This window comes from Onychomys torridus, chromosome 8 (genome assembly GCF_903995425.1).
Source record: "Onychomys torridus chromosome 8, mOncTor1.1, whole genome shotgun sequence".
NCBI classification, from domain to species: domain Eukaryota; kingdom Metazoa; phylum Chordata; class Mammalia; order Rodentia; family Cricetidae; genus Onychomys; species Onychomys torridus.
Genome location: NC_050450.1, coordinates 57,308,783 through 57,331,606, shown reverse-complemented (window position 1 = coordinate 57,331,606; position 22,824 = coordinate 57,308,783). Strand labels below are relative to the sequence as shown.

Here is a 22,824-nt window from a genome sequence, read left to right as displayed (position 1 = left end):
GTGACAACCGGTAGTGATAGAGCCACGTGAGGGAGGGGGCGCCCCAGCGCGTTGATTGGACAGCTAACCGGAAGCCACACCCATCGCCCACTCCCAAAGCTTTTATTGGCTGTGGAAACAACCCCTCCCTGCCTAAATCGGTGACGCAAATGCCAGCCCTGCCCTAAAAACTTTCTCATAGGCTGAGGTCTCGGAGCTGTAGGGAACACGTGCAGGCCGGCTCACGCGGCAACTTGTTTACCGAGAAGCTGGGGATTTTCCTTGACGACACTTAACCAAGACTGTGCAGTCTGCGCAGGCGTACCAAGCGACTTGTACGCAGGCGTAGATGTGACAGGCTATGGCGTAGTGGGGATACTTAGTAAAGAGACCCTGCTATGACAAGAGCCTCCTGGCGCCCGAGTTTTGTGTCTCTGACTATCCCCAAAGCTTAAGTCTGAATATTAAAGGTCTTTAGATTGCATGGCGATGATAGTGAAAATGACGGTCTCCTCTGTTTTCTGTGCCAGACGCTTCTTGCAGACTCCAAGAAGGCCGGCTCACTACCCATAACCTCACAAAGAGACTGAGATTGGGGGTTACATAATCTGTCAGAATTCCCATGTTAACATGTTGATTAAAGAGCTCTGACATCGTGACGGTAACCTAGAAGTAATTTCAAGGATTAAATGTAAAAAGCCTAACATATTTAAACTCTCCATAAATAAGATAGAAGTTAGAACAGAGTATTGCTAAATACAAGACACCTGGGCACCTTAAAGCCTCTGACATAATCTCCAATGTAAGGGCCTGAAAAATCTATTTTTAAAAGTACCTCTAGTAGTTTTTATTACTTGGCTAGGTGTGATGGCACACGCCTTTAATCCTAGCACCAGGAAGGCTGAGAGGCACTCGGATCTCTGTGAGTTTGAGGCCAGCCTGGTCTACATAATGAATTCTAGGACAGTCAGAGCCTCATAGTGAGACCTTGTATCAAACAAAAAAGTGATTTTATTTTTATTTAGACGGGGTCTCACTATGTAGACCAGGCTGACCTCAAACTCAGAAATCAGCCTACCTCTGCCTCCTGCATGCTTGATTAAAAGCCTGCACCACACCTGGCCCTCTAGTGGTTCTTAGCCACTTCTCTCTCTAGGTTTAACTGCCTGGAGAGGCAAGGATCACCATCGTCCAGCAAGCGCTACACAGCGGCAGTGACTAGTTCCTCATACTCTGAATACAGAGGGCAACCAGAAACACTGCCTTTTTCCTATACAGCTCCGTCTCAGTGATGCTCCTGAAGTGTATGCATGGTGACAGGGTTACAACAGTGCTTTGAGGGTCCAAGAGAGGGGCTAAAGTAACACCCACACAACAGTGCAAGGGCAGTGTGCCTCTATAGCCAGCTTCACGCCAGTGGGCTTTGTTTCACCAAGCTGATCCTTTCAATCATTCATTAACCCATCTGGATGTCTGGCTCTGTGCTGGAAAGGGGAAGAAACGCTCTCACAGAAGCGGCCCAGGAGTGGATGGCTAAGGGGTAGCCAGAAGTGAAACTTAAGGGATAAAGGAGTTCAATGATAGCATCATACTCCAGGCCAGGGATATGAGGAGCTGGGAACCCCAGGCTGTAGAGCTCACCTGGCTCTTTCTAATCTCCTGGTGCCCCACATGGCCACTTTGAGAATTACACTTTGCAAGGGCCCAATTGGGGTCAGGGCCTCCAGCAACAGGCCAGCTCCTCCCAATGAATCTTTTAACCACTCATTATATCTGAAGATCTAATATTCTTACTACTGGTTAAGAAAAAGATTGTAGACACCACCTGGTTACTCATTACACGTTTATTGTACATTTTCACAATCTGGATGCGCCACAGAATTGGGGGCATGGGGTAGGGGAAGAAGGAAGGCAGGGGACACTGGGATAATATTGGGGGTCTAGAACATAAGCACCCCCACCCCCAGCATCTCTCCTACCCTTTCACACCACAGTTTAGATCTCCTTGGTTCCCCTCCACACAGAAAACTTGGTGTGTGTGGGGGGGGAGAGTTTGGGGACACACCCCCAGTGGCAGGTTAAGGGGCTGTACCCTCAGACCCCTAAAACTGTGCCTTTTAAAAAGATTAGATCCTTCTTCTATCATTTCACCCAAAAAGGGAATAGCTTGCAGCCTCTCTCTTTCTCTCTCTCTCTCCCCCTCTCTTTCTGGGCTCAACAGCCCTGGAGAAAGGCGAGGATCCCCATCATCCAGCAAATCCCATACACATATTGGCAGTGACTAGTACCCCCGCCCTGAATACAGGGGGGCAGTCTGAGGAGCTGGGCAGTGATGGGGGGCAACACCCCCCCCCAGATTGGGGAGGAAAATTTTCAGTCCAACCTCTAGCAAGGACGAGGCCAGAGGTTTCAGGCAGGAGTTGGGAGGATTCTATCTTGTTCTACTCTCTCCCCAAGGCAGTGATGACACACACACACACACTGGAGCCACCCTCCTCAGAGTCAGATTGTGGTCAGCCCCCGCTTCTCCTGGTGGGAGGAGGAGGCAGATCAGGCAGATGGGAGGGAGGGAGACCCCCTGGGAATGTCAGCTGAGTGCCCCACATGAAAACTGGGGAGCAGGAATGTAGGGGGAGACCCCGAGTGGCAGAATTATTGGTCCATCGTAACACACTGAACTCCAAGACACTTACACACCAGCTGGGGGAGGGAGAGGAGGGTACAAGAGGTTTGGAAAATGGGGTAAGGGAGGTAAACTAGACTAGAGGGGCTGGGAGGGGGCAATTCTAGGGCCCAGAGCAGCCTGGTTCCCCAAAAGCCCAGGCTCCCCACCACCTGCAGGTAATGTCGTGCAAATGAAATGTGGTAAGAGGACCAATGGAGAGTAACTCTTCAGAAAAGAAAGGAAAACACAGAAGAGTGAAGAGATGGAGCAAAAAGGAAGGAAACAGAAAACACGTTGGTACGCAAATGATATGCTAATTAATGTTGGAAGCTCCCAGAAAACCTTGGGATTCTTAGGACCAAGTGGGACCAGTCTCAGAGCCTTCCAAGGGATACAAAGATGCAACCTAGGGAAGCCTGGACAGGTTGGTTTGTCTCTGTGGAGTTTGCTTTTTGTTTTGGGAGGGTCAGGAATTGTCCAGGGAAGCTAGGGGACGGGTCAGTTAAATCCAAGGGAAGGAGGAAAGGGGCTATTGCATAGCAGATGCAAATGGGGGGACTTGGGGCCATCAGGGAAAGAGGAAAAGGGCAGAGGATGAGAGAGAGGGGAGAGGAACCTCAGGAAGGGGTGTTAAGGACAACCGGAAAAAATCTTCTAGTAATAAAACTACAAACAGACCAAATATATATAATATTATATATGTATAAAGAACAGCTGGCTATTTACAGGGGCACACACACGGACACACACACACACGGATCCAAGGGAGGGGGGGCTGAAAGATATGGCTGAGAGGTGGAGGGACGGCTGGGGTGGGAGAGAGGCCCTTCTTAGGCAGGGCAGACTCCTCAGGGACTTAAGTGCTGAAGTAAACTGTGGAGAGAGGTAAGAGGAGGCCAAGGGAGGGTAGAAAGAGAAAGAAAGCAGCATGTCAGGCCTGGCCCTGTTCCAAACCCCCCACTCCCCAGCTGGCCGACATCCCTTCTCAGCCTCAGTTTCTTCATCTAGAGAATAAAGGGACTTGACAAGTGGGTATTATGACCCATAAACTCCGTGATAGGACAAAGGGGTACAAAACCTTTCATCTACTGGGCATTTGGCTACAAACCCTCAAATCGTGGAGTAGTTGGTTTCCTGGTCACATCTGAGCCCCTCGACCCTTACTGTCCCCCAGTTCTAGGATCCCCAGACTGGGCTCTTAGGCCCAAAGGGTTTTTAGTGGAGTGCCAGTGACCTACCCAGTAGTCCTGTATTCAAAATCTTGACAGAATTACCCGGAACCAGGCAAAGTCAGGCTATACAACAGCCAAGTGTCTTGGCTCTACATGAATCAGAACTGCCAATAGCAGCAAAATGTGTTTTCGTTGAAGAGTAAAAACTAGGTTAATGACCTTCAAAACCCAGAATCCACAGGGAAAGCCTCTGCCTCTCCAGGGAAAGGGCCCTGGCCACTCCTGCCCCACTCACCGATGATGATGATGAGGATGATGGCGCAGATCACTCCCAAGATTATCATCATCTAGGAGTGAGAGGGAGGCTCAGTGAGACGAGTAGTGACCCACCCACCCACTAGCCCTCCTACCCGTCCCCATCTCCTTCCCCTTCCTTACCTTGAGGTTTTTCCACCAGTATTTACGCTTGAGCTTGGCTGCACTTGTCTCAAACTGGGAGGCCCCTGCCTGGAGGGCATCTGCACGATCATCCAGCTCTGATAGTTTCTGGTCCCGCTCCAGGACCTTGTCCACATTCACCCTCATGATGTCCACCACCTGGGGGAGGGGTCCACGAGGCAGGGGGTGTGCCAAGGCACGCCTCAAGGAGGGCACTTCTTGAACATGGGCCCATTATGCCACACATGGAACATGCACCCCGATGTTTCCAGGCTAACATGCGAAGGACATACACAGAACATGCCTAGCACACCTGGGGACATGCAAGGAGCACACATCAGGGGCATGCTGCAGCCTTACACCTCAGATGCCACAGCAACACCCTCTATCTGTAGGAACTGGATCAGCCTCCGACAAGAGCACACCTGTCCCAGCTGGCACCCCCCAGGCTAGCACAACTGATTACCACCCCATAGACCTTCCAAGTGCATGCTGACAGGGAACCAGGGATGGGGCTCGGCGGGTCTCTGACCCAAAAGTCACAAGCGTAAACTGTTATCACCTTCAAGCCAAGATGGGCTCCCACACCTTACACACACACACACACTCACACTCACCTCATCCACCTGGGCCTGGGTCTGCTGCAGTCTCCTGTTACTGGTAAGATTTGGAGGGGGTGCAGGGGGGCCACCCTCGCCGGCCGGGGCGGCAGGCGGGACGGTGGCAGCGGTAGCCGACCTAAGGAGGAGAAACGGATTAAGACTCAGGGTCTGAAGCCTCCAGCCCTGCGGCCGGGGCTCCACCCATCCACCTGTCCATCCTTAGCCCCTCCAGCCCTGCCCTGCGCGAGGAAAGCCACCCGATGGGAAGCCCAGCCACTCGACGCCCCGCTGCGGTGGAGCTGCGTGACCTTGAGACCCTCCTCGTGCCTCAATTTCCCCGCCCGTTCAATGAAAACGACCTCAGAGGTGCTGCCCGGGGTCGTCCCGAAATGACTGACAGCCATGGTGGCCCGGGCGGGGCGGGCGGACGCCGGGTCCTCTCCCTCCCCGGGCCATGGCCCGCGCCAGACCGCCCGGGACCGGTCCCGGGCGTGCCAGCGCAGTCCCGGGCACCAGCCTGGTCGGCGGCACGGGAGGCGCGGGCGGGACCCCCGTGTTTCCCGGCCCACTCCTCGGGGTGGCGGCCCGCGCGGGGCAGAACGCCGCGGGTGGCGAGTGGCGGGCGGCCGACTTACATGGCGGGGGCAGCGGGCAGAGGACTTGGCAGAGGCAGTGATGGCGGCGGCGGCTCGTGCTGGCTCCGACTGGCGCTGGCTGCCCGCGACTGGAAGATGGCGGCCGCACGTCACCCGCATCCGGGCACTGCGGCGGGGGCGGGGCGCGGCAGGCGACACGTCGCTTGCGGACCGCGGGGGCGGGGCGCTGCAGGACCCGGGGTCGTCCAGTGGGGTCTGTCCGTCCGTCTGTCGGCCCGACGCGGCGGGCCCGGCCCGCAAACCCCCCGCGGTCCCCAAGGCATCTGCCAGCCGCCCCCGAGACCCACACCCCACCCCGGCACTCCCTCCTCCCTCATCCTTGGGGCGGATAGCACCGGTCCTGACCTCGCCCAGCCTCGGGTCTCACCCTCCAACCTGGTCCCAACACCCTGGTGACCCGCCCTCAGCTCCCGGCAAGGGTTGAGGGTGCAAAATGAGAAGCCACCAAGGCAGGTGCCAGGGCAATGCTGATGATAACTGGAATCCTGACGCTGGGTGGAGGGGAACTGGGAGAACTGACCTCACCCATCACCGGAAAGTCTGGAGGGAGGTCTGGGGCCTCTGGTCTGCAGAAGGAGTAACAGAAGCCCCCCGACGCACACACCGAGAGCTCACGGATGAAGTTCAGACAGGTGTGCTTGGCAGTCAAAGCTGGGCCCCACAAAGATTAAACAAGCCAAAGACTCCAGGAAGGGCAAAGGCTGCCTGGTGGTGCGGTGTCACTTGGTAACGGGCAGGCTGGTCCCCGACTGGGGTCAACTGTCCAGCCTCAGCTTTGACTCTAGCGTGGGGCCTGAGCCCAGTGAGAGCAGTGGGCAAGGGGGCCACCTGTGGTGCTTTATGTGGTAGGCGCCGCTTTACGTGCAGATGAGGCTCGCAGACATGACCTCGACAACCAACTTCCACTCCCTGGGCCCATGCAGACCCTCAATAAATATTTATTAAGTGGCTTGATCTAGATAAGACAATAGGAGATTATCTTAGACCTGGTCCATCCCTGACTGGTCCATTTTAAGTACACTAAACGGACACAGCAGCTGTACACACTCCCGGATATCCTGCCTCTAGAGATAGGACCAGGGAGCCAGCTGTCTAGTTAGCAAGCCTCCAGGGTGCAGGAGGCATTTTAGGGGAGGACTTGCGGCTCTGAGGTGGGAGTACTCACTGGAGCCTGAATCTCAGAGACAGGCAGGGTCTGGCTTCTTCCTCCCACTCCAGGCTTCCCAGGGCCTCCAGGGTGTGAGAGCGTCGGTGCTGCGGGGCCCCACCCCCACCCAGCAGAAGCCCCAGGACCGGTTCTGTCGTGAGAGGTGTTATTTCCCAGCTGTCTGGGGGAGGTGAATGAGCCGAGAGTGCGTGCCGGGTGCCGGATTCACTCTTGGCTGCCTCCTCTCCCAGGAGAAGCCGGGAGCCTGGTTTTGGGGAGGCTGAGCTCAGGAAAAGAACAGCTTTGGGGTTCTCAGAGCAGCTGGGAAGCTCTTGTTTTCTGTCCCTGAAACCACTCGACTTTCTAGTCAGAGAACAAAGATGCCAAATTCCATTATTTCAAGTTCAGTGCTTTGGTGTCTGGATAGGAAATGTCCTCAGGAGTGGGAAAAGGGTAACTGTAAGCGGAGGCCCACACACAGCCCCACACTCGCCACTAAAGGGAAGATCTCAGACCCTGGTTTAGGGATGATACCTGTGCTGCCTAGCCAAACACAGAGGGCAAAGGGTATGGAAGAGACAAAAATTTGGGGAGGTTAGGCCTTGGCATATTGCTGGGAAAGTTGTTCTTCCCCGGGGACTCTGGGGACAGCTCAGCAGCGGAGTGAAAAGACCCAGTGGGGTTCATCCTAGAGGACTGTCACAGTCACCGCGCAGGCCATCCCACTTCGGCTGTGGTGTTAAGAAGTTCTAAATTTAGATCAATGCTTGGGGGCGGGAGGAGGCTGTGGTGGGACCGGGTTCACCTGGAAATGTGTAGAGAATGTTTTCTGCAAACAGGTAGGACTGGGACTCAGAATGGAGGAGCTGAAGAAAAGCTCATACCTATTTGGGAACCCGAGACGCTGCCCACATGTGCCTGCTTCCGGCCATCGATGGTTGAGTTGGTGGGTCCAGTTCCTGAAGCTCCTTTCAGACTTAGTGGTTCGTGTTCATAATCCCTGCACTTGGAAGGTGAAGACAGGAGAATCCGGAGTTTAAGACCATTCTGCCAAATGAGATACTGTCTCTAACAAGCCAAAGACTGGGGCCTGGAGAGAGGATGGCTCAGTAGCTAAGAATATTTACTGCTGTACCAGAAAACCCTGGTCCACTTTCCAGCACCCACATGGCAGCTTACAGCCTTGTGTAACTCCAGTCCTAGGGGATCTCACCACCTCTGGACCCTGTGGACTCCACTGTGTACAAGTATACATGCAGGCAAAACCCCCACACACATAAACATAGACAATTTAAAAAAGAGTTAACAACAACAAACCCCTCAAAGATAAGAACAAAAATTAAAAATATAAAAGAAAGCCTGCTTCCTTGTTTTTTCCTCTTCACAGGACTCCTGGTTCAGAAGTTGGGGTGGAAGGGGGCTGGATCATCCCACGCTGGCTCATGAACTCCTCCCATCCTTGGAGTCAAACCCGGAGAAGCAGTCATTAATTTCGGGGACCTTATTAAATGTCCCTCCACACAGCTCTCATCAACTTTCAGATGGTTCCCAGTTTCTTGCTATTATGCACTGTACCCTTGTGAATGCTCACAACATTTGACACATTGACACGTTATTGACACATTTGGTCAGAACTGAGCTCAGAGCAATGCTCTGAGGGACTTTTTGATTTGTTTTGGTTCTATCTGTTAACTTTCTTTTTTTCACATACAGGAAGGTTTGGTTTGATTTTGTGCTTGTGTTTGCAATGTTGGGGACTGAAATCGGGGTCTTCTGCACTTTAAACAAAAGCTCTACCCTAGAATGTCGCCCCTGACTCCCAGCCCTAATGGTATTTCTTTGCCAAGTCTTTTTGTAGTGAAGGGGAACATATGCACATAAAAGTCTTACCTTGTGGCTGGGGAAGTGGTGCCTGCTGCTCTTCCAGACTTCTGTTCCCAGCAATCACAGTAGGGAGATCACAACCACCTAAAGCTCCAGCTCCAGGGGACCTGAAGCCTCTTCTAACACACAGCCACATAAATAAACAATAAAAGTAATATCTTGGGGGGGGGGGGTTGTTTTGTTCTTTGAGACAGGGTTTCTCTGTGCAGCCTTGGCTGTCCTAGAACTCGCTTATGTGGACCAGGCTGGCTTCAAACTCACAGAGATCCACCTGCCTCTGCCACCTGAGTGCTGGGATTAAAGATGATCGATACCATGCTCTGGCTATCTTATTTGTTTTTAAAATTGCATTATTTATTGGGAATCACATGTGGTCATCAAAGGACAACTTGGAGGCTTTTCTTTCCTTGCACTGTGTTTGGTGACTGAATCCAGGTCATCAAGTTTGGCAGCAGGTCCTGATGAGTGATGGCACTAGACCCCTTTCTTTGTTGAGACATGGTCTCTCTGTATTGTTCAGGCTGGTCTACTGAATTCTGGGATTGCAAACCTGTGTCATGGCACCTAGTTGTTTTAAATGATATCTAATTCATCTGTGTAGTTTCCCTACCCAAATACAAAGCACCATGTCAGGAATAAGGCAAACAATGAAAAAAAAAAAAAAAAAGATCAGAACAGTAGTCTTCAGTGGAGAATATTCTAAGTGACGCTCAAAATAAATAAATAAATATGGGGAGTGGTGGTGTCGACCTTCAACCCCAGCACTCAAGTGGGAAAGGCAGTCGATCTCAGTTGAGTTTCAGGCCATCCAGGGCTACATAGTGAGACCCTGTCTTTAAGGAAAAAAAAGTTGTCAGGATGCTGGTGGATCTCTGTGAGTTCAAGGCCAGCCTGGTCTACAGAGGGAGTTCCAGGTCAGCCAGAGCTACACAGAGAAACCCTGTCTCAAAAAGAAAGAAAGAAAAAAAAAAGTGGGGTTTTTGTTTGTTTGTTTGTTTTCAGTGACGGAAATAGAGTTTATTAAGGAAAAAAACAGGCACTCCTGAGGATGGACGTGAATCAGGATCTGGACAGACACTCAAATGTCATTTATTTTCTTTCTTATTACAATTTGTTTATTGCATTTGTGTATGGTGGGGTCAGAAGACAGCATGTTGGAAATTGGTCTTCTTCTTCCATGGTGGTACCAGGGATTAAACATAGGCTGTCAGGTTTGGCAGCATGCAGTTTACAAGCTGAACCAGCTCACCAGTCCTGTGCTTTTATTTTTTAAAGTTACTTAGGACCTAGTGTGGTGGTGCAGGCCTTTTATCCCAGCATTGGGGAGGCAGAGACAGTTGGATCTCTGTGAGTTCATTCCAGGACAGTCAGAGCTACATAGTGAGACCCTGTCTCAGAATAAAACAAAATAAAAGTTATTTAGGGCTAGAATGTAGCTGAGTGGCAGAGTGCTTGACTAGAGTACTTGACTAGTATGCTCAAGGGCTTGAGCCTCCATCACTTCAACAATTTTTTTGCTGGACACGTGGCACACGCCTGTAATCCTAACACTCAAGAGTCTCAGAAAGAAAGATTGCCATGAGTCTGACACCAGCCAGGCTTCACTTAGACCTTGTCCCCAAAACAAATAAACATGTAAATTTCTACTCAGAACTTCAGAAGAGCATATAGTTCAAGACAGCTTCTCTTCTTACATCCCACATGCCCTTCCCAGCTGACCTCCAGACATCTCTTTAATCTCTTCGTCCTAATGCAAGCAATCTGTATCTACTGTTCTGTTCTGCACTTTGCTTTTCCACTTAACATAATTTGGAGATTGTTCCATTACATGTATGGTACAAAACTCACATTTTTATGATTGTGTAGTATCCTGCTGTATGGCTATATCATGATTTAATCAATCCACTTAAGACAGTCATTTTAGGTCATTGTTAACCTTTTGCCAACCTAAGCAAAGCTACAAAGAATATTCTACACATTCTGATTTTATCTATATGCAAATATGTAGAGTAAATTTCTAGATATCAAAATCTTAGGTCAAAACCAGGCACAGTAGAACACTCCAGTGACAGAGGCAGGCATATCTCTCTGAGTTTGAGGCCAGCCCAGTCTATAGAGGTAGTTCTAGGGCTACACAGTGAAAACCCTGTCTGGAAAAAAAGAAGAAAAGAAAGAAAGAAAGAAAGAAAGAAAGAAAGAAAGAAAGAAAGAAAAAGAAAATCAAACCCTAGCTGGAGCTGGGCCTAGTGGGAGACCTATAATCCAGGCACTCAGGAGGATGAGGCAGGAGAGTCACAAGTGTAAGGCCTGTCTAGACTACAGAGTAAATTAAAGGTCAGCCTGAGAAACCCGAGGGGACCCAATATAGCAAACTGAACAAATAAATTGAAAGGCTGGTGATCTAATTCATTAGTAGAGTGTCTGCCTAGCACAGAGGGGTCCAGATTCAACACCGGTACTGAAAAACAAATCCTAAACCTAAAGGTGCTTATGATTTTGATGGATACTGCCAAGTTGTTATCCAGGGGTGTGCTACCAAGTTTTCTTCCCACTCAGCAAACAGGTAAGGCCTGTTTACCCACATCTCCTATATGCTACGAAACCTTTTAGGCACTATTAATATGTTGGGGCTAGAGAGCTGGCTCAGTGGTTGAGTGTGCCTGCTGCTCTCAGAGAGAACCCAGACTTGGTTCCCAGTCCCTATACAGCAGCTCACCACTTCTAACTCCAGCTCCAGAAGACTCAGTACCCTCTCCTGGCCTCCTCATGCATCTGCACACATGTCATACACACCCAGACACAGACACACATAAATAAAAATAAACCTTAAAAGTAAATAAACATATTAACTAAACACAATTTTCATTTCTTGTATGGTGGATGATATGAGGCTTCTTTACATGCCTGTTGTGGGATAGAATATTTGTTTAAACTATATAAAGATGTGTTTAATTATGTAGGGTGTGTTGCTTTTGTTTATGCTACATTTGTTTAAGTATGTAAAGATGTGTTGCTGTTTCACCTTGCCTGCCTAAGGCACCTGATTGGCCTAATAAAAAGCAGAACGGCCAATAGCTAGGCAAAAGCAGGGTAGGCAGGACTAGTGGGCAGAGAGAGAAAAAGGGAGCCAGCCCAGGGCCCAGCCAGCCAGACATGGAGGAAGCAGGAAAGCAGGGTGGACAGTTCATAGATGAAGGAAATGAGCCTCAGGGCAGCACACAGATTAATAGAAATGAACAGATTAAGTTAAAGGGGGAAAGGCTAGCTAGAAACAAGTCTAAGCTAAGGCTAAACATCCATAATTGATAGCAAGTCTCCATGTCATGATTTGGGGGCTGGTGGTCCAAGAAAGCATGCTACACATGTTTAATAGTTCTTTAACTCTACTTATCTGTGAAATGCCTATAGTTATTGGATGGTTTTTAAGTTGTTCATCCTTTTCTTACAGATTTATAGATTTTCGTGTCAACATTAACTTAACTTTCAACTTTTGCCTATTTTTTACTATGCATAAGTTTTGTTGTTATGTTTTTGCTTTTCTTTGTTGTTGTTGTTTTGTTTTTGTTTGGGGGGGGGGCTTTTTTGAAGACAGGGTTTCTCTGTGTAGCTTTGTGCCTTCCCTGGATCTCACTCGGTAGACCAGGCTGGCTCGAACTCACAGAGATCCATCTGCCCCTGCCTCCTGAGTGCTGGGATTAAAGGTGTGTGCCACCACCGCCCGGCTGCTTGTTTTTATTAACAAAGTGTCACCCAAGTTGCTGAGGCTGGCTTCAAACTTATAATCCTCCTGCCTCACTCTGCTGAGTTACCAGCATGCACCACCATCCCTAACTACTATGCAGTTTTAATGTTTTGAACTAAGGATTAAGCTCAGAATTTAGTTCATTTTAAGCATGACTTCTACCACTGAGCTATACCCCATCCCAACATTCTTGTACAGTTAAATGTGCCAGTATTCCTTTGTAGCTTCTATGTTTCTTACCATAAATATAAATTATAGGGTTGGGGATTTAGCTCAGTGGTAGAGCGCTTGCCTAGCAAGCACAAGGCCCTGGGTTCAATCCTCAGCTCAAAATAAATAAATAAATAAATAAATAAATAAGTAAATAAGTAAGTAAGTAAGTAAGTAAATAAATAAATAAATAAATAATATATTTATATACAAATATATAATCTACTCAGAATTAATTTTTTAAAATCCCAGGAGTTGAGTGTGGCTGCAGACAGCTGGGACCTCAGCTATCAGGAGGCAGGAGGATCGTTCTAGTTTGCTTTCTGCTGCTTTGATAAATACTGATCAAAACCAGCTTGTGGTCAGGCAGTGGTGGCGCACACCTTTAATCCCAGCACTCAGGAGGCAGAGGCAGGCGGATCTCTGTGAGTTCGAGGCCAGCCTGGTCTATAGAGGAAATGCCAGGACTGTTTCACAGAGAAACCCTGTCTCAAAACAACAACAACAACAACACAGCTTGTGGAGGACAGTTTATTATAATTCACAGGCTTCAGGACAGGAATGGGAGGTCGGGACCTGGCAGTAGGAACTGAAGCAGAAACCATGACGACCAGCGGGCCACTGCCTACTGGCTCGATTCCCTATTCTCAGCCAGCGTTCTTATACAGCCTACGCTCATTTGCCCATGGGTGGCACCGCCCACAGTGGGCTGGGTCCTCCGATGTCAATCAACAATTAAGAAAACGCTGCACAAACACGTCCAAAGGCCCACAGGCAAATATGATGGAGGCAGTTCTTCAGCTGAGGTTCCTCTTCCCAGGGGACTCTAGTTTATGTCAAACTGACAACTGAAGCTGACTGTGACAGGCGTCATAGCACAGGCTACAGAGCAAACTCCTGTGTCAAAAAACAAAGAACCACCTGGAACTCCGGCTTCAGGAGAGACAATGCCTTTGGCCTCAGTGGGCACCTGCAGTCTCAGATGCACATATCTATACACAGACAAAAAACAAATAACTAAAAATAAATCTTAGGAAAAAAATAATTAAGTCTGAGAGCCTTTAATCCCAGCATTTCAGAGGCAGAGGCAGGCGGATCTCTGTGAGTTCAAGTCCAGCCTGGTCTACAGAGTGAGTTTGAGGCCAGCTAAAGATATATAGTAAGACCCTGTCTCAATAAGCAAAGGGGAAAAAAATCCAAAGCACCTTTGACTATTTACTTGTTTTGAGATAGGGTTTCCCTATGAAGCTCAGACTGGTCTTGAACTTGGCATCCTCTTGCCTCAGCCTCCCAAGTTCTAGGGAGAAAGGAGCTAGCTCTCTGGAGGTAGCGAGGGAGGAGGCCCACAGTGACAGGGGCAAGTTGCTCGGGTGTATAGCAGTGAGGACAGAAGCTGGAGTTAAAACGAAGGTCGGGGCTTAAAGTGGCAGCATTAGGGGCACTGAGGAGGATGGGTAAAAGTGTGCGGATGGCTGGGCAAGGACAAGGACAAGGCTCTAACCAATGACAGCTGCTGTCCCTCCCCACTACAAAGTGCCTGAGGAACCTTCGGAGGACACTATGGTCCTTCTGTATACCCTTGCATCTAATACAGCTATTTGGTTTGGTTTGGCTTTTTTTTTTTTTTTTTGAGACAGGGTCTCTCTGTGTAGCCCTGGCTGGCCTCGAACTCACAGAGATCCACTTGCCCCTGCCTCCCAAGTGCTGGGATTAAAGGTGTGTGCCACCACTGCCAGGCTTAATGCAGCTAATTTTAACAGGTTAAACTATAAAAATGGCTTCTGACAAGGAGCTTTCACCTAGGAGACCACCTCAGGCCATCTGCCTTACACACAAGGAGCTAAGTATGAGGTAACTAAGAAAGACTGCAGCCACACACTGGTGACTGGGATAGGGCTAAGTCTCTGCTGTGGTAAAGCTACAAGCAAGAACAAAGACAGCATAGTATAATGAACAGCATTTGTGACACCTGTAAGGTCAGAAGGTAGTAATGCTGGCCAAATGACTCGCAGCTAGCAAAGCATCCAGGTCAAAGTTGGAGTAAAAGCTGGTTCTCTCCTTCCATAGTGTGGGTCCCAGGTCATCAGGAAAGTGCATCTACCCACTGTAGCTGGTCTTTCTCTGGACTGCCAGCTCCCAAATAACAACACAGAGACTTCTTAGTAATTATGAAAGCTCAGCCTTAGCTTAGGCTTGTCTCAACTAGCTCTTATAACTTAAATTAACACATTTAAATTAATTTATGTTCCCAGAAGGACAAACATGGTATGTACTCACTCATAAGTGGATTCTAGATATAAAGCAAAGAACAATCAGACTGCAACCCACAGAACATGGAGGACCCTAGGATGACTGTGGCTTATAATAAGTGTTGGTTTTACTCAATTACTGAGCAAGCCTCAATGAAACATTTCACTATTAAGACAAGAATTTATGCTGGGCGGTGATGGCTCACACCTATAATCCCAGCACCTGGGAGGCATAGGCAGGTGGATCTCTGTGAGTTCAAGGCCAGCCTGGTCTACAGAGAAACACTGTCTTGAAAAAACATAATAATAATAATAATAATAATAATAATAATAATAATAATAAATAAAAATTAATCTATGTTCTGCCACGTGGTGTTACCTCTCTTCCATCTTGCACCTCCTGTTTCCTCTCCATGTCTGGCTGGTGACTCTGCCTTTCTTTTTCTTTTTCTTTTCTTTTTTTTTTTGGTTTTTCGAGGCAGGGTTTCTCTGTGTAGCTTTGTACTTTTATCCTGGAACTCACTTGGTAGCCCAGGCTGGCCTCGAACTCACAGAGATCCGCCTGCCTCTGCCTCCCGAGTGCTGGGATTAAAAGCATGCGCCACCACCTCCCAGCCAACTCTGCCTTTCTTTTTCCCAGAGTCCCTCTGTCCCTGGAAGTCCTGCCTAACTTCGTCCTGCCTAGCTATTGGCCATTTAGCTCTTTATTAAACCAATCACAGTGAGTGACACATCTTCAGAGTGTACAAATATCCCACAACAACTAGACCTTATCACCAGTCCCTGAGGCAGGAGAACGGAAAGCTCAGTGCTGGGTTGGTTACAGAGCTGGGTGATGTCTTTAAAGAGCAACACTGAAAGTCAGTTCTTTTGGGGGAAACAAAAAGAATTGTCTAAAATTTAGGACCAAGACAACAGGAGGTGATAAGGAAGGATGTGACGTGGATAGACAGACCCATGAGTCTGAAAGAAGATAGAAAGTTAATTGTTTTCTCATTTCAACTCTGCTATAGGATTTTTGTGGGTGTTGGTTTGGTTTGGTTTGGTTTTTTGTTTTCATGGTGGATATGTGAGTTCAGCCTCCTTTGTTTTAACTAAGAAAATATTATTCAGGACTAGAGAGATGACTCAGTAGTTAAGAGCGCTTGCTGTTCTTTCAGATAACCAAACTGGATTCCCAGCACCCACACTGGGTGGCTCATAACTGCTGTGACTCTTGATATGTGGATCCAATGCCTCTGACCTCTGAGGGCATCTTCACTCAAGCACACTTATGCAGACCCATACACATAATTAAAATGAGTAAAATATTTAAAAGTTATTATTTTCTTGCATGTGGGTTTCCATGTATGTGTGTTTGATATATGCTGGTCTTGAACTCAAGTAATCCTCCTGCCTCAGCCTCCTGAGCACTGAGATTTGAGGTTTGAGCCACCCCAGCAGCTTCATACAGTAGAGCTATCTCAGATGTCTCAGAGGCCATGCATTAAAGCAGGGCTTCTTCTCTTCTTTTCTGCTTGTTTCTTTCTTCCTTTATTTTTATATTTTGAGACAGGGTTTCTCTGTGTAGCCCTGCTGTCCTGGAATTCACTATGTAGACCAGGCTTGCCTCGAACTCAGATCCACCTAAAGCAGGGATTCTTAAAGTTTCTCCAGAAAAAATTTAAAGAGACACTGCCTGGTGTATATGTATATAAAATAGATATACTAATCAAACAGTTCCTGATAATGAGTCACAAAAAATTATCTTAAAATAATTTCAAGAGTTGGAATTATTGAAAAGATGATCTATATAGAAAGTTCTAGTCTGCCTGAGGCTGCATGGTAAGACCCTGTCTCAAAAGTAAATAAATGAATGAGTGAATAAGACATGAGAGAGGCCAAGGATGGGGCAAGAAGGGATAGAAGGGTAATAAAGAGCAGGTACATTATTAAAGTATGTTACATACATGCATAAAAATATCACAATAAAATTCATTACTTTGTAAAAATAAGCTAATAGAAAATAAAATAGCCAGGTGTGGTACTGAGCTCCTTTACTGTCTGCACAAAAGGGACAGAGGCAGCTGGACCTCTGTGAGTATGAGGCCAGCCAGGCCCACACAACAAGTTCCAGTCCATCCAGAGTTACATAGTGAGAACCCCGTCTCAAATTAGTTTGTTAACTAATTAATTGATTAAACAATTTAGAACTGGGTGGTAGTAACACACACCTTTAATCCTAGCACTCAGGGGGCAGAGGCAGGAGGATCTCTGAATTCGAGGCCAGCCTGGTCTAGAGTGAATTTCAGAACAGCCAGAGCTACACAGTAAGACTGCCTTGAAAAACAAACAAACAATTTTGGATTTGCTTATTTTTTATGTATGAAGGTTTTATCTGCATGTATGCACACAATGTACATTCCTGTGGAGACTAGGAGAGAGCAATGGATCCATTAGAACTGGAGTTATGGATGGTTGTGAACCACCATATGGGTGCTAGAAACCAAACCCAGGTCCTCTGTAAAAGCAGTAAGTGAGCCATCTCTCCAGCCTCAACTTGGAATGATGGAAACCAAACCAAACAGCAAACAAAAAACTATAACCACCATAGTTCTCCTGTGCTCTGGAACACTGACATTCTTCTTGTCCTATTAGCCCTGTGTTCATTGTCCATCTCCAGCTCCCTCATAGACACTCCTTTGTAAGTTGAATAATACCCCACTGTACATGAGCACCACGTTCTGTTGACCCATCGTCTGTGACAGAACACTTGGGATGTTTCTCCTTCAGCTCTCATAAATGATGCTGCTATGACTGTGGGTGTATACATATCTGTGTTCAGTTCTTTTGGAAACACACACACACACACACACACACACACACACACACACACACAGGTATAGCTCAGAGGTACAGTTCTTGCCTGACTTGTGGGAGGTTCTACATACACTTAGACACATACGTGTAAATAAAAATAAATTAAGGGTTGGGGATTTAGCTCAGTGGTAGAGCGCTTGCCTAGCAAGCACAAGGCCCTGGGTTCGGTCCTCAGCTCGAAAAAATAAAAATAAAAAAATATATAAAAAATTAAAAATAGACATATATATGTGTTCCCCAACTTGGCGGGTTTTTTTTTTTTTCTGTTTTGTTTTTCAACACAGGGTTTCTCCCTGGTTGTGCTGGAACTCAATTTGTAGACCAGGCTGGCCTTGAACTCACAGCAATTCACCTGCCCAGTGTTGGAAGACACTACACCTGGCCCCAACTTGCTTTTAAAATAACATCCTTAGTATCTAGTCAATTCTACTTACTTAGTTCTTTTTATAGATTTTGGTGTGTGTTCCGTTAGCTCATCTAATCATGAAATTGTAGTCTGCATGAGTTATTTTGGTTTTGTTTTATATTACAGTTTTAGTAGATTTATTACATTTTATTCATGTATTTATGTGCATGGATGAACACACCCAACAGCACATGTGTGGAGGTCAGAGGTCAGACTCCATTTGCTCCCTCCTTTATGTGGTTTCTAGTAACCAAACTCAGGTCATCAGGGTTGGCTGAAGGTGCCTTTACCCACTGAGCCACCTCACCAGCCACTACCTGTCTTTGTTTTGTCTCTAAAAATCATTTTTAAAAATTTATTTGTTGAGACAGGGTTTCCTGGAGCTTGCTGTGTAGATCAGGATGACTTCTAACTTACAGTGATCCTCCTGCCTCTGCCTCCCGAGTCCCGGGACTAAAAAGGCATGCACCACCATTCCTGGCCTTCCTCCCCCCAGGGTTTCTCTGTGTAGCTTTGGTAACTGTTCTGGATCTCACTCTGTAGACCAGGCTGGCTTTGAACTCAGAGATCCACCTGGCTCTGCCTCCCAAGTACTGGGATTAAAGGAGTGTGCCACCACCGCTTGGCTTCCTGGCCATTTTTAAAAAGTATGTGGATATAGGTGGGTATATGGCCATGAGTGCAGGTGCCCATGGAGGTGCCTCATATCCCCCTGGAGCTGGAGTTATAGGTTGTTATGAGCTGCATGATGTGGGTGCTAGAAATCATAACCTGGGTCCTTGGCGAGAGCATCTAACTACTGAGTCACCCCTCCAGTGCACCCCCTGCCCACTGTCTGAATGAGTTTATTTTACAGCATGCTTTATTTATCAGTGACTAATCTCTCCCAAATGTTCAGCATGAGCCCTGGCCTGTTAAGGTTTGCAACCGACTCCATCACTGCCTCAGGGAAGACGAGATGCTGTTATTGGCCACCTGGTCACCCCTGAAGCAAGCAGAGGATTAGGAGGGAGTGGCTGACTAAGAATGGGAAGTTCCAAAAGGCAAATGTGGCGCCATTATTAGGAAAGGGACAGACGCTGAACAAGTGGAAACGGGTGTCCCCATGATCCAAGTAAACTCATGAGAAGGTCCTAAAGTCATAGATCTGACACACTACTGCCCTGTCTACAGTATCCTACCAGGGTTAGCTCAGTCTTCCTTACAGCCCCACCAGATAGTCTGTGAACTGACATGAACCAAGTTGGTCCCTTTCATAGGTGGCTGTAGCACACTCTTCCACACCCATAAAAGCATTTATTACTGAGAAATACCAGGCAAGTTCAACAACACCCAGACAGCTGCTCCTCAAGTTGCATGATGCCACCCCCTAGCCTTGCAGGAAACAGCCCACACCAGACTTAACAGGCTCCCAGGTCAGAGAACTACAGATCTAGGACGGAGCGGCAGGAGAGAGAGAGAACCTTCAGAACCCAAGTCTCAGAGCCATTTGAGTACAGGCTACAGACTTCATTTCCCCAATTGTCCTGAGATCTGCACCCCAGCATGCTGGCACACATCTTTAATCCTAGCAATCAGGAGGCAGAGGTAGGCAGATCTGTGAGTTCAAGGCCAGTCCAGTCTACATAGCAAGTTCCAGGATAGTCATGGCCACATAACAGAGAGATCCTGTTTCAAAAGAACCAAAAATAAACAAATAATCCTCATATCTAGGAAGCCACTAACATCACGGCAAAATGAAAATCTGTTTCTGATGCTTGTTGTTAAGACCTCTGGCGTTGCCTTATGAGTACAGATGAGGGAACTGAGGCAGAGGGAGGGTGAAAGCCTTTTGGGGGTGGGGCAACATCTGATTTCAGAGCCGCTGCTCCAGTTATAGAAAAACCAAAAGCATCTAGCTGGTATTTAAGGGTTAGAGAGGAGACTAGGATGGGGCTAAGGATATACCTCAGTTGGGAGAACACTTGCCTAGGATGCACAAGACGTTGTTTCATCCCCAAGGCCACAAAAACTGAGCATGGTTGAGCAATCCTTCCTGAGATAGGAGGATCAGACAGACATTCAAGGTTGTCCTCTGCTACATAGCAAGTTCTAGATGGTGTTGGACACTGAGACCTTGTCTTAAAAATAAATAAATAAAAGGGGGTGGTGGAGTTAAGGACAGAAGATAAAAACTCCCAAGCCTAACATCTGGTGGATAGATAGTTCCAACTCTGGTAGTTTGTCTCCTGACCTCCACACACATGTGGCCACACACACACACACATACAAGCATAGCAAATTAAATGCACATCAATAAAATGTAATTAAGAAGTAGTAGTAGTGCCAAGTGGCTGTGGGATTGGAAATGCCTTGAAATCCTAAACACACAAAGGAGGGGGAGAGGGAGGAGTAGGGGGAGGAGGGGGAGGAGGAAGTACCAGCAAAGAGATAGTGCTCACTTACTTTTATTTAATGGGCTGGAGACAATGTCACAATTCTAACACTCTTAGGATTAATCTGCACGAAAGTTACTCTGCCTTTTGTTTTTCTTTTTGAGAAAAGGACAATGCTGGGATCAAGATGTACAACACCATGCCAAAGTTCTATTGCTTTTTAAATTTTTTTTTTTAATGGGGGATGGGAACCAGTTTAATGGTGCTATTTTTAAATTGTACAAGTTTTTAACACCTCCCACCCCATATGTAGTCTCTTAAAATTACAGGAAAACATCACCAAAAATATGGAATGCTTCAGGAAAGTGTGTGTCATCCTTGCACAGGGGCCATGTTAATCTTTGTATCCTTCCCGTGTTAGTATACATGCTGTGGAAGCAAGCACTTATAAAAACACTACATCCGGCAGGGCGGTGTTGGCGCTCGCCTTTAATCCCAGCACTCGGGAGGCAGAGGCAGGCGGATCTCTGTGAGTTTGAGGCCAGCCTGGTCTCCAAAGCAAGATCCAGGACAGGCTCCAAAGCTACACAGAGAAACCCTGTCTCGAAAAACATAACAAAACAAAAAACAAAACAAAACAAAAAAAACCCCACTACGTCCAATGTATATAAAATAGTTAGAACTTTGTGAAACAAATCTATCAAAATTCAGAGATGTAGATGTGATGGACTGACCAGCAGGAGACTGTGTTTCCTAGCATTTGTGTTACAAGGAAGCCTTGTACAGATTTCACATTTAGTTTTCTTAAATCCACTGCTGCCTAAAAGTGCTTTGAGAAACCTTTGAAAGATTTGACTACAAAAAAGGAGCAGACTTTCTGAGGGTTCCAAGGGATCTGTACTTGACAATCCAGTCAGCAGAGAATAATACTGAGCATTTGGAAGACAGAACTGTATCAAGCCTGCAGCTGCCTGGGGAACTTGCTCAGGTTGAACTCGGCTTCCATCCTGAGCTACAGAAGAAACACTACTCTCATCGTGGCGTTGGTGCTGGGGGAACCCAGCATGGAAGCTCCAGAGCTGGGCTAACGTCTCCATCCCTAGGAGGGGTAGCAAGGTCCTCTTGTTTTGTTTGGGACAGGGTCTCACTATGTAGCCCTGGCTGACTGGGAACACACTGTGTAGACCAGGCTGACCTTGAACTTGTGGCACTCCTGCCTCTGTAAGCTGAGTGCTGGAACTGTAGGCTTGCATCACCCTCCTGGCTGAGGATTTCACCCACGGCCTCAAGCATAACACTTACTCAATGCACTTACCAGTGAGCTGCACCTCCAGTGTAAATATAACCTACTTAATCGCAAGTTCACACTGTTTAATTTTAAATAATAGTTATATTTATACTTATATTTATATTTAAATAATAGTTATATCTGGCGACCTGTCAGTAAAGCTTCTGAAAAAGCAAATGTTCCCATGTTCAGTAAGACACACGAAAGGGTGTGGACTTCTCGGACAGTCGTACTCAAGTTTCTCAACAATAACTGAGACAAATAATATTTTGGTGGCTCTCAAGTTACAACTTTTATGTGTTGCTAAGAAACTCCAAATCATTTTTTTGTAGCACATACCACAATTTACACAATTAAATAACTTAGGAGTACTAGAAAGTCTTTCTTTTGGGAGTATGGGTCGTGTCTCATGTCTTTCCCTGGGAACGGGTGCTCTGCCAGACTGCTCATCAAATAGAAGAGCTTTCCAGGACTCTGGGCAGGTGTCCACGCACTCGCCGGCCGAGGAGCCGGTCTGGAATGTCACTTCTCGCCACAGATGTGGAATCCAAGCAACCAGGCACAAGCAACCAGGCACAAGGAACCAGGGGTGGAATAGACGACACTTACAGAGTGGCTATAAAGGTCTGTCAGTTCACGCGTCAGAAACAAGTGTGATCGTCAGAGAATCAGATAGGAGCAGCCAGGATGTTGTCAGGTCCTGGCTACACGGAAATGCTAATCAGCAGATCATGCAGGCTCCAATCATCATTTTCTATCTGCCCTCCAGAGGAGGAACAGGTAAGGATTAACCTCCTGACGATACGGAGCTCACGGGGCCCATTCCTCATTGGTAAAGACGTTTCCGGTTACAGCGAGGGTGAGATTGTGACAGCTTTAGCACGAATCCAGTGTTTCAGGATTCTCGCAATCATAGAGTAATATCTATGTGAAAGTCGCTTAATGTAAATTATTTTCCATTCGGCGCTAAAAAGGGGGAAATAAAATCTCCCAGAATACTCTGCTCACATCCGGCAAATTAGAAGCCCTATGTGCTGTTCTTATTTACATATCTCCTCCCACTTACTTCCGTCTATCTTGTACCGTAAAAATCCAAATAGAAGGACCACCTACTAGCTCGTGCCTTAGGGGAAAAAAACCTTTATTTTTTTC

At 47.3% G+C, this 22,824-nt stretch overlaps 1 protein-coding gene, 1 long non-coding RNA gene and 2 other non-coding genes across 4 annotated transcripts; all 4 read right to left on the bottom strand.

Moving 5' to 3' along the window:
* Positions 1-1,805: 1,805 nt before the first annotated feature.
* Positions 1,806-5,626, bottom strand: Vamp2 (vesicle associated membrane protein 2). Its single transcript, XM_036195990.1, has 5 exons — positions 5,492-5,626; positions 4,872-4,992; positions 4,255-4,413; positions 4,112-4,163; positions 1,806-3,517 (listed from the first exon to the last, which is right to left on the bottom strand). Coding segments are annotated over exons 1-5 (351 nt in total). The 5' UTR covers positions 5,494-5,626; the 3' UTR covers positions 1,806-3,500.
* Positions 5,627-7,978: 2,352 nt separating this feature from the next.
* LOC118589091 lies at positions 7,979-22,813 on the bottom strand. The gene is made up of 3 exons (XR_004945639.1): positions 22,282-22,813; positions 8,550-8,662; positions 7,979-8,117 (listed from the first exon to the last, which is right to left on the bottom strand). It is a non-coding gene; the product is annotated as an uncharacterized LOC118589091 (long non-coding RNA).
* Positions 20,726-20,829, bottom strand: LOC118590467. Its single transcript, XR_004945769.1, has one exon. It is a non-coding gene; the product is annotated as a U6 spliceosomal RNA (small nuclear RNA).
* On the bottom strand, positions 22,340-22,474 carry LOC118590494. Its single transcript, XR_004945790.1, has one exon. It is a non-coding gene; the product is annotated as a U8 small nucleolar RNA (small nucleolar RNA).
* Positions 22,814-22,824: the final 11 nt, after the last annotated feature.

Excerpts from the sequence above, each read along its gene's own strand:
- Vamp2 (XM_036195990.1), bottom strand. Across the intron at positions 4,414-4,871 it reads CCCAGGCCCAGGTGGATGAG|GTGGTGGACATCATGAGGGT; the intron begins GTGAGTGTGAGT and ends CCCCTCCCCCAG. Across the intron at positions 4,164-4,254 it reads ACTGGTGGAAAAACCTCAAG|ATGATGATAATCTTGGGAGT; the intron begins GTAAGGAAGGGG and ends TCTCACTCCTAG.